Source organism: Pelodiscus sinensis, chromosome 15, assembly GCF_052426305.1.
Source record: "Pelodiscus sinensis isolate ZL-2025 chromosome 15, ASM5242630v1, whole genome shotgun sequence".
In the NCBI taxonomy this organism is placed as follows: domain Eukaryota; kingdom Metazoa; phylum Chordata; order Testudines; family Trionychidae; genus Pelodiscus; species Pelodiscus sinensis.
Genome location: NC_143066.1, coordinates 23,827,704 through 23,842,790, shown reverse-complemented (window position 1 = coordinate 23,842,790; position 15,087 = coordinate 23,827,704). Strand labels below are relative to the sequence as shown.

Below are 15,087 nucleotides of genomic sequence, written 5' to 3'. Positions count from 1 at the left end.
CCTGCTGGCTGCCACCAGGCATGCTGAGGCCCAGTATTTTTTTCCCGCAGCCCGGTAGCGAGCCGCGGCCCATAGTTTGGGAAACACTGACTTGGCTTATGAGGACAGGCTGCGGGATTTGGGCTTGTTTAGTCTACAGAAGAGAAGAGTGAAGGGGGATTTGCTAACAGCCTTTAACGACCTGAAGGGAGGTTCCTGAGAGGCTGTTCACAGTAGTGATGGATGGCAGAACAAGGAACAATGGTCTCAAGTTACAGTGGGGAAGATCTAGGTTGGACATTAGGAAAAAATATTTCCCTAGGAAGGTGGTGAAGCACTGGAATGGGTTACCTAGGGAGGTGGTGGAAACTCCATCCATAATGGTTTTTAAAGTCCCAGCTTCAGAAAGCCCTGGTTGGAATGATTTAGTTGGGGTTGGTCCTGCTTTAGGCAGGGGGCTGGACTCAATGACTCCTGAGGTCTCTTCCAGCCCTAGGATTCTATAATTCTAAGATCATTTTATTACATTTTTTCTCCATTGATGTCCACAATGAGGATATATCACTGGGAAGGGAAAACAGACATGTGATTGTGGAGCAATGTTCATGTGAAATAGCACAAGGCAGTAAACTGGGTGATAAAACAGAGCTGATAAGTCAAATTCAGGCATCTAAACTGAGTGATCAAATCTTCATACATAGTTTGTAAATTCAGAAGGGACCATTGCTTCATCTCATCTCACCTCGACTGTGTCTACACTGGCCACTTATTCCGGAAAATCAGCTGCTTGAATTTCCGAAAAAGCACTGACGATCTACTGTAAGAAATCAGCCGCTTTTCCGGAAATATTATGCTACTCCCGTTCGGGCAAAAGTCCTTTTTCCGGAAAACTGTTCCAGAAAAGGGCCAGTGTAGACAGCACTGTACTGTTTTCCGCAAAAAAGCCCCGATCGCGAAAATGACAATCGGGGCTTTTTTGCAGAAAAGATTGGCCATGGACACTTTTCCAGAAAAAGTGCTTTTCCGGAAAAGCATCCTGCCAATGTAGACGCGCTTTTTCCGGAAATACTTATAATGGAAAACTGTTCCGTTTTAAGCATTTCCGGAAAAGGGTGCCAGTGTAGACGTAGCCCTCTTGTATATCACAGGCCATAGAATTCCATTCAGTTACCCCTGTACTGAGTACAATAATTTGTGTTTGACCAGAGTGGATTAAGTCCCCTCCCCACCTCTTCCACCTGTGGTCCTGCTGCTATTCTGCCTCTTCTGCCTGTGGTCCATCTCATGGCCCTACCCCTTTCTGCCCCTTCCCCACCCCTCTGCTCCTGTTCCATCCAGGGTTCCCCCCATTCCTGCCTCCACAGCCCTGCAACCTGTTTGCTCCTTTCTGCCCCACTGCCCCAACGCTGGAGCAGCTCTGTTCCCCCCCACAGCCCCAAGACTGCAGTGGGGAGTGAGAGCTCCCCCAGCCCTGAGGCCACAGGAGGGAGCAAGAGCACCTTCAGTCCCACAGACACAGTGGGGTTCCCAGACATTCATGGGAGGGGCTGGAGGAGGCAAGTCCCCAACCTTGCCCACATCCCTGCCCCTTCTGCCTAGACCATGCCCCCATCACAGGAAGGGCAGGCTGCCCACCCTCCGCCCTCCTCAGCCTTGAGGAGGACCACAGGGAGGGCAGGCACTCTTGGGCAGTAAAACTCTGCCCCCAGAACTCCTACAGTAGGGGTGTCTACATTGCATGCTTCTTGCCAGCTGTCTACACTGCACGTGCATTCTTGCACAAGTAAATGTACAGCACAGCATCAGAAAACAGGGCTTCTTCTGGAAGAGTTATTCCTCTCCCCATGAGGAATAAAATACAGGACTATGTAGCACTTTAAAGACTAACAAGATGGTTTATTAGATGATAAAAATATGGAACGCTTCACGAATTTGCGTGTCATCGCAAATTTGTGAAGCGTTCCATATTTTTATCATCTAATAAACCATCTTGTTAGTCTTTAAAGTGCTACATAGTCCTGTATTTTGTTTCAGCTACACCAGACTAACACGGCTACATCTCTATCACTATTCTACATGAGGAATAAGTCCTCTTGCACAAGAGTTCTTCCACAAGAGGGCAGTATAGACAACCAAAATGAATTTCTTGCTCAAGAAGCCCCTAAGGTTAAAATGGCATCAGAGCTTTCTTGCGCAAGAGAGCGTCCACACTGCCATGGATGCTCTTGCGCAAAAGCACATGGCCGTGTGGATGCACCTTTGTGGAAGATTTTTTTGCACAAGGACTCTTCCGAAAACCTGTTCTTGCGCAAAACGCCTGCAGTGTAGATGTAGCCTTGGTGTTCTGAGGGTGGAGTGTGGGCAGGGCCAGGCTGGTGGTTGCCTTCCCCTGCCTAGGATACCAGCCCCCCATGGGGACCTGGGGAATGAAAATGTAGTGAATGGAATGTCCATCTAGCAGAGAAAAGTCTAATAACAGTCAATGGCTGGAAACTGAAACTAGATGAATTCACGCTGCAAATAAGGCACAGATTTTTTAATAGGGAGGGTAATTAATCATTGGTACAACCTATCAAGGTTCATGGTTGATTCTCCATCCATGGTAACTTTAAAATCAAATTTGTATATTTTTTACCTAAAAGATCTATTCTAGTTCAAACAGGGATTGATTCAAGGAAGTCCTATTGCCTGCATTATACAGAAGGTCAGACTTGATCAAAATGGTGCCTGCTAGCCTTGAAATCTATAAATAGTATCCAGAGTTGCAATCATTAATGATAAAACCAGTTAACAGGATGTTAGGAAGGATCAAAACCCTCCTGCTCCAGGGCATAAGGAACTTTCCTGGGGACATGTTATCTTATCCCTGCCTACATTAGGGTGTCTTGTATCTGTCCCTGAAGCAGCTAGCACTGGCCACTGCTAGTCACTGTCAGAGAGATGGCACTGGGACATGGACAAGGGGTCTGAACTAGTCTGGCAATTTCTGCATTCCATTTTTGTTGTTGTCTAAAGTTAACCACACAAGAAAGGAAAGAAATAGCAAAAACTGTGCTGGCTCATCCAGGGTTATTAATCTTCAATGTTACCACCACTCCAGGGAAGGACACTTGTGACCAGACAGTGCTCCCCCCCCATTGCTGTTCTGTGCTGACTGTTATCTACAATTATAGGGGTCTGGGCTTGAACAGCCCCAGCCTTGATAGCCATTGCCAGCTCCCTCTGCTCAACCAGAGCACTAGAAGACAGAGGAGGAGACCCAAAGATGTTGCCTGTTCCTCTGTGCACCAGCCTGGACAGGAGGAGAAGAGAATAGCTTCCCCATAGATCCAACAGTATGAAAAGCCACGGCTGGTTCTCCCTTGGCTCTAGCAGAGACCAAGGGGAAGCCTGTCTAGCGTCTACCACAGTGACACAAGGCAATGAGCAAACATCCCTACGTCCCCTTATTACAATGAAGGCTCTTTGCAAAACAAGCCAACAGGCTGTATGCTAGGCATGTGCAAACCCTTTTCCCTGACTGGAGAGGATCTGATGCAATGAGGTTTAACAGGTAATTCGAAATAGGGCTTTATTTCGAATGCCCGTTTCACTGCTGTGTGTAAACGCGGGCAGTTACTTCGGACTTGTAAATTTCAAAAAAAAAAAAAAAAAAAAAAAAAGCGCACCTGGCTGGTAAGATGCAAATCAAGCATGGGATATTTAAATCCCGGGCTTGATTTGCAATTCCAAATGCCTACATTTGCGGCCCTAGTTCAAATTAGGCTGCGAATGTAGACATACCCTTACTCTTTTCTCGTTACACCCCGGCACTGCTACCCTACCATTTCATCAAACATTGGTAACACTTAGTAGCTCGGCAGCTTTTCATTCATCATTCAGTGGCTAGGTGGGTCTCTACAGGTGTTACTTCTTATAGGGCTCCACTAACGTGTAGGTCGGCCCATTCCTGGCCATAGCTTTCAGTGTTTATACTCCTTGAGCCAGCAATAAGCCCAGTGCATCTTTCCTGCACAAATGACTCTCACCCCTGGCTGGAATAATTAGTCTGAGAGCAATGTTCCTTCTAATTTTTTTCCAGTTATGTGTGGGATAAATTTTGCTATGCTCACCAAGGCAGGTGTGGATGTGCACCACAAATAGAAACATATGCTGCTGGGTGTGAGCGCTCTGCTAATCAGCTGGGCAGCATCTGAATCTCTCCTGGGTGGCTGCACAAACACTCAGCTTAAAGGGAACACTGCCTGGGGGAAATATAGATGGTAGCAGGTTAGGTCACAAGGTGCAAAATTATTCACAGCCGTGGGCAATGTACCTAGTCAACCTAAGTTTAGGCGTAGAGCAGGGCTGGCCTAGCCTAAGAAACTCTATAGTTGTGTTACTGTTCCCACACCTCCTAGACCCCAACTCTTCCTATTGTTTGTTACATTTACTTTATTGTCTCTTGACAAACTCTTCAGTTTTCCTATGGGCTGGTACACTGTTTTGTACAGTGGAACTCTTATACTGTTTGGGGCCTTTGAGCACTGCAACAATAGAAACAATAAATATAAGTTAAATTAATCTCATTATGATCAGTCTTACTGGCATCATTTATGAAGCTGAATTATGTTACAACTGGAAATGCATTTGAAAGACCATGTTTGCCGCTTGCACTGTTTCTGCGTGGCATGAAGAAAAGACCGTGACCCACCAATGCCTGCCTTATTTTATTAATCCAATGACACGATATCATGACTAACTCTTGGGTGTTTTTCCATGTCTTATTCTTTGTTTACTGAATTAGTGCTTTTGCAACACCTGCACATAGCACTAAATATACCCAGGTGAATTTGATTTCCTAAGTCATCTTTCATAACCAAGTTCTCCCCAAAGCAGTTTGCAAAACATGAATTGAATTAGAGCAGTGATTACAGATGAGCGCATGTTGGACATGATCCATTCAGCCATAACTGTTAAAGGAGGAGAGATTATTTTTATTGTCATGTACTCATCTGAACAAATTGCTTATTATCTCAGTTCTGCACAAGCCAGAGAGCAAAACTCACTTCCAGACCACACCATAAATTCTCATTAACTATTGATTTTTTAATTTTAATCTGAGCATCACATCTAGAATAGATTAATCTGTAGAGAAGCCACTTCAGTGTTCAGTTGTTCATCAAAGATAAAACTACAATTTCTCTCCAGTATCCTCAAATCTTTCATTATTGTGCCAAGTCACCATAAGAAAGGGGGACTATAGAGATGGCTCCTATAGGGTATTTTTTGTATGTTACCAGAAGGCAAGAAGTGCTCTTTCACTTCAGAGAAGCTTAACTGGTCCAACAATTATCCTGAATGAGCTCATTTCTCTAGGGCTGTGTCTAGACTGGCAAGTTTTTCTGAAAAATCAGCTGCTTTTCCGGAAAAACTTGCCAGCTGTCTACACTGGCCACTTGAATTTCCGCAAAAGCACTGACTTCCTACTGTAAGAAATCAGTGCTTTTTGCAGAAATACTATTCTGCTCCCGTTTGGGCAAAAGTCCCTTTTGCGCAAAAGTTTTGCACAAAAGGGCCAGTGTAGACAGCTCAGATTTGTTTTGTGCAAAAAACCCCGATCGTGAAAATGGTGATCGGGGCTTTTTTGGCAGAAAAGCGCGTCTAGATTGGCCACGGCCGCTTTTCTGCAAAAAGTGCTTTTGCGGAAAAGCGCCCTTACCAATCTAGACGCTCTTTTCAAAAAATGCTTTTAACGGACATCTTTTCCGTTAAAAGCATTTCTGGAAAATCATGCCAGTCTAGACGTATCAGAAAACAAGTTGCTCTTACCTGCAGATAATATTGTATTATCAGGTAATATGGTATTATCAGGTAAGACTTCTTTTAACTCATCCACATGTACCTAGCATGATTATTATCAATAACACCCTCTTTCCAGCTATCACTTCTCACTCTGTCTTTTTAAGCAGTTGTAGTCCCTTGTCAGTACTGAGTATTGTGTTCAATGGAGGGCTTATTCTGTGCTGGGAAGGCAGTTTTCATCTCTCCAATTATTCTCTGATTAAAGGTAGAGCAAATGGAAAGAGCATGCTATCTGAACAACCTCGTTTCTGGTTCTCTACTTTAGGAGACTAGATAATCCACTATGCCTTCATCTAGAATTCCATCCACCAGTACCAGAAGAGCAGAGTTGAAGGAATTTGTTATCAGCTTCTCAGAGCAAATGCCATATGAAAAACAGCATGCTAAATGTAATTAAATGTGTTTCAGGAATAACAGGGCAAAATCTCACCTGTTTTATTTGGAGGAGAAAATGTAAACAGCTTAGACTTCCTAGCTCTGAAGGGATCCCAAACTGACTCCCTCTGAAGGAGTTAATAAGACCTCAAGATAGAGAGTCATGGCTGTTGACATCTTATGTGCACTAATGACAGTGATGTGATCCCAGAAGATATATGTGATCTGGAAGACGGTGACATGAAGGTGAGAGGCAATTGAAACAATACAAGAAACAAAATGATTAGATCACCCAAGCACGAATGAGCAATTTAACACAGATGCATCCGTAAACCCACTTAGTATAGTAAGTCAGAAAGGCATGCTTATGTAATGATCCTGGTGGTGAATGGACACAGAAGAGAAATTTGAGACCATTGGCCCATATCAGTGTTTCTCAAAACCTGTTAACTGCTCACTCAGGTGTGTATTCTTACAAGCGCCATGGCCAGAGTCTTGCAGCTCCTATTGGCTCCATTTTACCATTTGCAGCCAAGGGGTGCTGCGGGAAGTGGTGGGGGCTGGTCTGCTGCTTCCTGAAGCTCCCCTTGGCTGCAAATGGGAAACAGAACCAATAGGAGCTGTGAGGCTCTGTGGCCCGCCGGTAAGTAAACACACTAGAGTGGCCAGTTAACAGGTTTCTCAAAGAGGTTTCATGCACCACTTTGAGAAACACTGTACTATAGTCATACAGAACCCCAGAATGAGGTGCTGGATGAGTCAAATGATGTGTGGGATTTCTGTAGGTAGCTAATGACTTAGCAGCATGAGATTTAAACTGGTGGAAGTGAGATCAGATCCTGGCCCATTGTTTGTGTATTAGATCATGCTCTTCTCCTTTATTTAATATTCTAACTTCTTTTTGTTGTAAGACAGCAGCCCACATCTCAACATACAGCTTATGCAGATGTTTAATTCAAGAACACGCTTTTGCTGAGATGGAGCCTATGTTCAGTTTAGCTTGCAAGGGACTGCATTCAGATTCTGAGACTTATGTAAATGGATTGCCAAATTAATGTCCGTCTTTTCTAACACAGTATGCTATCATGGGTGCCAGTGTACTGTTGATTTCTATTTGTCTGGTCATTTTACTTTATAATAGAACAACAATTTAATATGCCCCCTGTCAAGACAACCAAGGAACATTTTTAAGATACCAAAAGCATTTCAATGACCAATCTTGTGAGCCTGGGAACCTCATTATAATATAATTCTGTGGGAGTTTGTGAATATGAAGCACAAATAATTGGAATTCTTAAACTGGTACAAATCACAGTCACTTCTGCAGTCACTGGGATTACATTGGTGTTAAACTGGCGTAAGGGAAAGTTGAATTATGGCATTAGTTGGCTCACTGGTGTTTTTTATTGGTTCTGCTTCTGTTCTTGACATTAGTTGGGCAGGATGCCCGGTTAAGTGAATTATGTTTTAGCACTTTTGTTAAAATGATTAGAGGCCTTTGGGCATAGACATAAACAAATTAAAACATATTCAATGATGATCTTATGAGTCACTTAAAGCCTGGCAAAATATGATCATTAGCTCTTTAAATTTAAAGACCCTATTTCTGCCTGGATTAGGAGAGGGTGCTCTGAGATCTAGATCAGGGCTACTCAACACGCGGCCCACGGGCCACCTGCAGCCTGTTTGTGGCCCATGGTGTGGTTTGGGTTTACGCTGGGCTCAACATGCGGCCTGCGGATGGGATCCTTTGAATATGGCCTCCACTGGGAACATGCTCCACAATGGCGAGGCATCTCCCAGGAGGGGTGAGCACTGAAACATGCAAGTGAACAGGCTGGCTGGAACAGATGGGTACATGGTGTCGGTGTTTCTAGATCCCACTGAGGAGGTACTGGGAGTGCCGGGGCATTGGGGGAAGTGCTGGCTGCTTAGCCTTTTGAGCAGAGCCTGAGAGGTGCTGGCTGGCTCACACTGGCCATATTTGGGTCTGGCACCACAGTTGGGCAGCTCTGCCTCCGTCTCGCACAGAGCAACACACTCCCATGTGGGGACATCAGCCCTGCTGGGAATCCAGGACGGGGTTCCCGGGCATCTTTTTTGCCTCTCGTGTCCAGCCTGACTCGCCCAGCTCCCCAACTGCCGCAGGTTGGAAACTTTTCTTTTTACAGTAAAATCACTCCAACAAATGCACAACCTGAAGGTTCAAGCTAAACTCCCAAAACACTGGTATACAATTTTTTAAAAATAAGCAGCATTAAAAATGGCAACAAAACAAAAAAGTAGTCAATATAATGGTCTTTTGTTTATATGAATTTTAGTAGTTAAATTCCTGGACTGTAATTGCTCATTAAAAGTGCTGTCATATGGGTGGAAATCAGGTAAATATTGCATTTTATTAATATCAGCAGAACTGACTTAAATGGGGCCTGTGTGTTGTGTAGTCTTGCCTTAATCTTTGTATTCATGCCCGTCAGTGTGAAACAAGCTATTTGCATATATAGACTCATAGACTTTAAGGTCAGAAGGGAACATTATGATCATATAGTCTGACCCCCTGCACAGTGCAGGCCACAGAATCTCACCCACCCCTCCCAGAATAATCCTCTCACCTATATCTCAGATATTGAAGCCTTCAAATATTTTGAAGACCCCAAGATGCAGAGAATCCTCTAGCTGTGATCTGTACCCCATGCTACAGAGGAAGGCGAAAAACCTCCAGGGCCTCTGCCAATCTACCCTGGAGGAAAATTCCTTCCCGACCCCAAATATGGCGATCAGCTAAACCCTGAGCATGTGGGCAAGACTCATCAGCCAGACACCCAAAAAGTTCTCTAGTAATTCCTATAATCCCTCCATTGACCTATTTCCCACTGATAATGAATATATATTTGCATGTATATGCAATCACACTTAAATTGCGGCCCTTGGCATATGCTGATAGTATCATTGTGGCCCCTGAGGCTTCCAAAGTTGAGTAGCCCAGATCTAGATGGAGCTTATCTCATGGTGATAGCTCAATACAATAAAGTAGGGATTTATGACAAAGAAACTTGCCCTGGAATTGTACGCCTGCATAAAAGGGTAAACATATCTTCTTGCTTTCTGCCCCCTACTTGCTTCAGATCACACTCTGTGTTGCAGCTGGTCTTCCTAGTGCTTACTTTAAGTGCATTCTGAGCTGTGTAAACTATCTAAAATGTAAAAATGTAATAGTGTAGAAATCAGGAATCAAAACTAGCTTGGCATGACTGAAGTGAGTATGGATGTAGGTAGCTATGTCTTTGCCCTGCCTCCATCCCCAGAGTGGTATAGGTTAGATTTGTAATAGTTTTCAGAGAGTTACATGTGGACCCATTGACCTGTACCGAACCTCACTTTATTGGGCAAGTACATTTTGAGACACGCACCCCAGCTGTTACTTTTTGGAGATATTATTAAAGCTTGTTCACTGACTAGTACAATGGTGCAAAATGTGCTATGTTCTATGAAAATGGATTGGAAGAGACAGTCACTGTTCCAAAGAATGTATAGTTAAAACATCAGCTTTGTAAAATGGCCATCTTCATAGCCTAGCATATGCACAGGCCCTATTGACATGATTGTTATAAAGAAACAGTTTTGTAATTTGCTCATTGAAACATTGTTATTCACCTTGACAAGTAGGATTTTGCAAAGCTGCTACTGAGTGTATGTTACAGCCCCATGCAGCTGAAGCTTCCAAATCTGTCATTTGTGTTGCTTGCTTAAAATACAGTGTCTTTGTATAAGTGGCAGGCCAGACAGCTCATACTTTATCTGGGTAAAACTTAAAAAACAACAAATAGTCTTGTAGCACTTTAAAGTCTAAAAAACATGTAGATAGTATCATGAGATTTTGTTGGCACAACCCACTTCTTCAGATGACGGGTCAGATTAACGTGTTCTCCCTGGGCATACATTAACAGATCGTCAAGTAGCTGTTTTGTTACAAACCAATTCCACAAGCCAAATACACAGGGAAGGACTGGAACTACAACTCATTCACAAATTCCATTCTCACACCTATGGACTGAATAAAGATACTGGATGGCTGGATCATTATCAACCTACCAAACAATGGTTCTTTGTCTATGTATAATCTCATGTTAACATACATCAGTGGTCCCCAACCTTTCAGGGCTGCCGGGTGCCCGGGGGTGGGGCCGCTCATGTGCTGCGCGTCCGGGGGCGGGGCCATGCATTCGCTGCATGCCAGAGGGGGTGGGGCCTCCCACATGCCATGTGCCCAGGTCCGGCACTGCACATGTGCTGCGCACCCAGGGCAGAGACCACCCATGCGCCCTGTGCCCAGGGCTGGCACCACGCATGTGCCACGTGCCCGGGGCAGGGGCAGCCTACGTGCCTTGTGCCAGGGCTGGTACCGTGCATGCGCACGCACCGTGGGCGGGGCCAGCCCAGATGATTCGGCGGGTGCACATAAATGCCCTAGCAGGAGCAATGGCGCCCGCGGGCATCGCATTGGGGACCACTGCCATACATGTTTTGTTAGTCTGGTAGCACTTTAAAGACTATTTGTTGTTTTTTTAAGTTTAACACTGGTATAGTGAGGGAAGAATAGTCCTTTGTATTCCATTAGGTGGTAATTAAGTATATAGGAATTGTAAAGCAAAACAATATACATTCAAAAGCTTGAGGAGCTGTGTAAGTGGTTAGACCCACCTGCAGAAAACCTCTTGGCACAGACTCCACTGGGACCTGTGTTTGTTTGCCAACTAGTAACTGAATTAATTCTATTGAAAGGTAATCAACAGCTTTACATAAAATGTTTGCTATTTCCCCAGGTCTGTAGCACTACAACAGATGTGCTTATAAGTGCCACATTGTAGTGAATTCACAACAGCTTCAGAGATTCTGAGAGAAAATAACACTTTTCTCCTACATGCTGGTTTACTACTGTTACCTTTAAATGTCATGAGCTTTATCCACAAAGCCTAGTTGCCTTTCATGTTTTTTAAAAAAGAGGAATAAAAAGCAAATCACAGTGTCTTCTGCACGTGCATTTATTCCTAATATACAGTTCTGTGCAATCCTGGAGTCAGTATCCCTCCTGCAGAGCACAAATAACTCTTTCCTCAAAGGGAAATATTTGTACAATGTCAGGGAAGCCGGAAGACCTGATGCTGCAAACAATAGCAGTGCTTACTTCGGTGGAACTCAATAGAATAGTAATAATGGCTTCAAGCACTGGGCCCAGATTCCTAATTATGTTCAGAGAAGACTCTGATGTAGATCATTGCTTGAATACTAGAGAGGAAAATCTGTTTGTACAGCAACAATTTTGTGACCTAGTATAATTTCATAACCCAGGACATCTTTTATTAAAACAAAAACAAAAACCAAGTACAAATGATGGTGGCTGGTAGAAAACAATTTAGCAATATTTACCCCCTGAAAAAGTCACCCAGTATTCTATACTGCTAATTTGACCATTAAAAATAATTACGCAATATTTGCACAAACCAAAATTTGACACATATGTGCTAGCAGTATAACATTCAGTATGGAACAATAAAACAAAAAACCAGGACTATGTAGCACTTTAAAGACTAACAAGATGATTTATTAGGTGATGAGCTTTTGAGGAAGTGGGTCTGGCCCACGAAAGTTCATCACCTAATAAACCATCTTGTTAGTCTTTAAAGTGCTACATAGTCCTGTTTTTTGTTTCAGCTAGACTAGACTAACACAACTACATCTCTATTACTATGGAATGATAAGGCATAGATGAAAAATAATCAAACAGAAAGTGTTTAGGATCTGATTCTCCTCTCACAGTGTTGCCTTCAATGATGTTTCTCTTGATTTACACCAGTGTAAATGGTAGGAGAAGAAGATTCATTGAGTTTCAAAACCATCCTAAGGCCTCAGAACGTTGCAAGTTATAGCAAACAGTGACAATGTCTATTCCTCATTACAAATACTATCTAGCTCCTTATACTACTTCCTTACGATGTCAAAAGAGAAGAGGTCATAGCCTGAAGAGACAACTGATGATTATAACATAAATGAAAGTTGTGTTCTTAACTCCACAACAAAGCTAAGTGCTCTCCCACTCTTTCTGTCTTAATTTCTTCCTTTGGACTTTTCCAGAGATTGTCTTCGGTAGTTGTTGAACAAATTCCACCTAATTTATAAAAAATAAAAATAATAATGAAAAAATAGCAAATTAATTCTGATTTAGTGCTATCTTGCTTTTTGGAACAGATCTTTTATTGAAAAGATTAGGGATTCTTTGAAGATAAACCATGGAGAAGGGCCACCAGCATTCATAAAAGAATGAACTAGATTTCTTTTTTGCATACTACTAGAATATATGAGAGGTTTTCCATTACAGCCCTGATCTTACAAAGGGAACTGCTGGTACAAATTTTTCTGTCCCGTAGTACTTCAGGATCATATATAAAATGTAATTAAGTGATGAATGCAGCTAATTTATTCTCCCATGAATAGTTTTGCTGAAATCTGAGAAATATTTGTCTCTACTATTCAAAATAAAAACACGTAATATGCCAGAACTCCACCTCCATAATAGGCTAGATCGCCATAATTTCATAGATTTCAACAGAGCTACAAAGATCTGGTCCTATGTTTCAAAGTTACTTTGAAGACCTGATTAAACGTAGGGAGATAGCATAAGAAAAACAGAGGAAAACATGTATTTACTAAAAAGCAAAATCTGTTTATGTTTCTAATCTGATCTCTAATTTTGATCAGATCAGTTTTAATTTTGGGGTGCATTGTTGCTAGTTACCCTTACATTCAGCACAGGAGGTACTTGCCTTTCTGGGATACTTGTATGGTGCAGTAATTTTTTTGACATGATTTTGAAGCTCCTTAGTTAATTCTTTTGGATCATGTGATGCAAAATCAGGAGACAGAATAACAAAGGCTTTCACTAACTGCAAGACACAGTGAGATACAAGCAACACCAAATATTCAATCACATTTGCAATGATCAAACTGAAAAATATAATTTGCAACATGAAGCTTGCTCTCAGGAGAGAGGGAGTGTAAGATTATGGACTAGAAATGCTGGCAGACAGCAAGCCTCTTTGTGCCATTCAGGGCCTTAGAACTGCCCCAGGCAGGCATCTGAGGATTCACCCAATGTGTGAGAATCTTCAAATAGTATACAATCAACTATGCCTTCCCGTTACCTTATCCACTTAACACCAAGCACAGGAGTTGGAGGTAGGAGGGGTGTGGCTTGAGTACACTGCTTTTCTGTGGTTCCTACCTAGCACAATAGCTATGTCTAGGGCACTGTTTCAAGTTAGTAGCACTTAGAGCAGTCCTGAGACTAGTTTTAGTTATGCTGCAGGCTAGTTTATCTGCAGTACGCCTGAGGATGGAGATCTATATGTACATAAGTATGTTCTTATGCATAAACATCAAGCAAAGTTTTCAACTGAGGGCCTGTTTTGCAAAATGTCCCATTAGTGAGTCAGTAGGTCTGCTCTGAGTTGTACCAGTGGAATCACTGGGGTTCACTAAAGAAAATGTGATTGCTTAGTTGTATGTGAGAGCAGAATTAATACATTTATTTTTTAACATCAAAACAAAATAACACTCGTCAGTTTGCCCGAGTACACAGGGTCAAATTTTCAAAGCTCCTAACCTATATAGGCACCTAATTCCCTTTGAAATCAATGGGAGTCAGGCACCAAACTTGCTTAGGCATTTCGAAAATCCTACTTGACATCTCTGCATTTTTAAGAGGTTAAATACATTTGAAAATCTGGCTTTACTGTTCCTAGATTTTCTTGAGAGCTACAGTTTGTTTCTAAACAAGTATGTACAGTACGTTTTTGCATAACCACTAATATCAACCTCATTACCTCTCCTCTGATGGGATCTGGGCTGCTGACAACAGCTGCTTCTGCTACTGCAGGGTGCTCCATTAAGGCATATTCTACTTCATATGGTCCAATGCGATAACTAGAAGAGGAAAGAAGAGTGTGGTATTTGCAAACTGTATCACTGTATGTCAACTTAGAATGGAAACCCCATAACAACAAAATTTACCCAGAAGACAAAATGATATCGTCAGCTCTTCCAATAAACCAGAAGTATCTATCTTCATCCACAATGCCCCTGTCTCCTGTGAGATAAAAATCTCCGCGTTCTGAGGCAGCAGTTTTCTCTGGATCATCCTGACAACAAAAGAACATCTCACAAATGGTAATGAACCTTTAGGACCCAATCCAACTGCAACTAAAGTCAATGGAAAAAATCCCAATGGACTTCAACAGAGATAGATCAGGACCTCAGTGATGTTGAACCATAAACTGTTACTTAACAGAAGACGATCATAATTTCTCCACCTCTGGAAAGGTTTGATGAAAGCTCATTTATCTTTATTCAAGATGATTTTTTTTAAACCAAAACCTTTCATAATTGCTATTTGAAACTTTTCAGTCTTGCTGTAGCCTATACAAGTCAGGCATGATCTGATCTCTGATTAATATATTCTGTATTTCGAAGATTGTGATTTCATATTAGAGCTGTGCAAATGATTGCACTTGAGCTGCTGGAGTACTGGCACTTAGACTTAATACTGTCCAAACTGACTGTGAACCAGAAGTGATTTGCCTTTGCCATATGCCAGTAGTAGCATTTTGCAAATTTCTTTTGGCTCCAGCTGGGTGCACACAGGCTTTTCCAGGCATGTGTTCATAGTCAGTTTCCATTTCAAGCCTAGTTTATTGGGCCAGGCTACATGAGGCTAGTCAGAAGGTGGAAGTCACACCTGCAAGAAAGTCTGTTAAACACATCTGGTATGTATTTTTACTGGTATGTATCTTCTCTTTTAGCCAGCTTTTGCAGGTATATTTTTGTCGACATTCC

General features: G+C 42.5%; 1 protein-coding gene across 6 annotated transcripts in view; it reads right to left on the bottom strand.

The window, feature by feature from the left end:
- Positions 1–11,224: 11,224 nt before the first annotated feature.
- Positions 11,225–15,087, bottom strand: part of LOC102445731 (acyl-coenzyme A synthetase ACSM3, mitochondrial-like) — a 43,898-nt gene continuing 40,035 nt past the window's right edge. For all 6 annotated transcript variants that reach the window (XM_075899415.2, XM_014573668.4, XM_025184695.3 and 3 more), the window contains 4 exons: positions 14,266–14,393; positions 14,079–14,178; positions 13,020–13,139; positions 11,225–12,364 (listed from right to left, as the gene is read on the bottom strand). In XM_075899415.2, the coding sequence (XP_075755530.1) occupies positions 12,278–12,364; positions 13,020–13,139; positions 14,079–14,178; positions 14,266–14,393 (435 nt within the window). In that variant the 3' untranslated portion in view covers positions 11,225–12,277. The remainder of the gene's footprint in view (positions 12,365–13,019; positions 13,140–14,078; positions 14,179–14,265; positions 14,394–15,087) is intronic.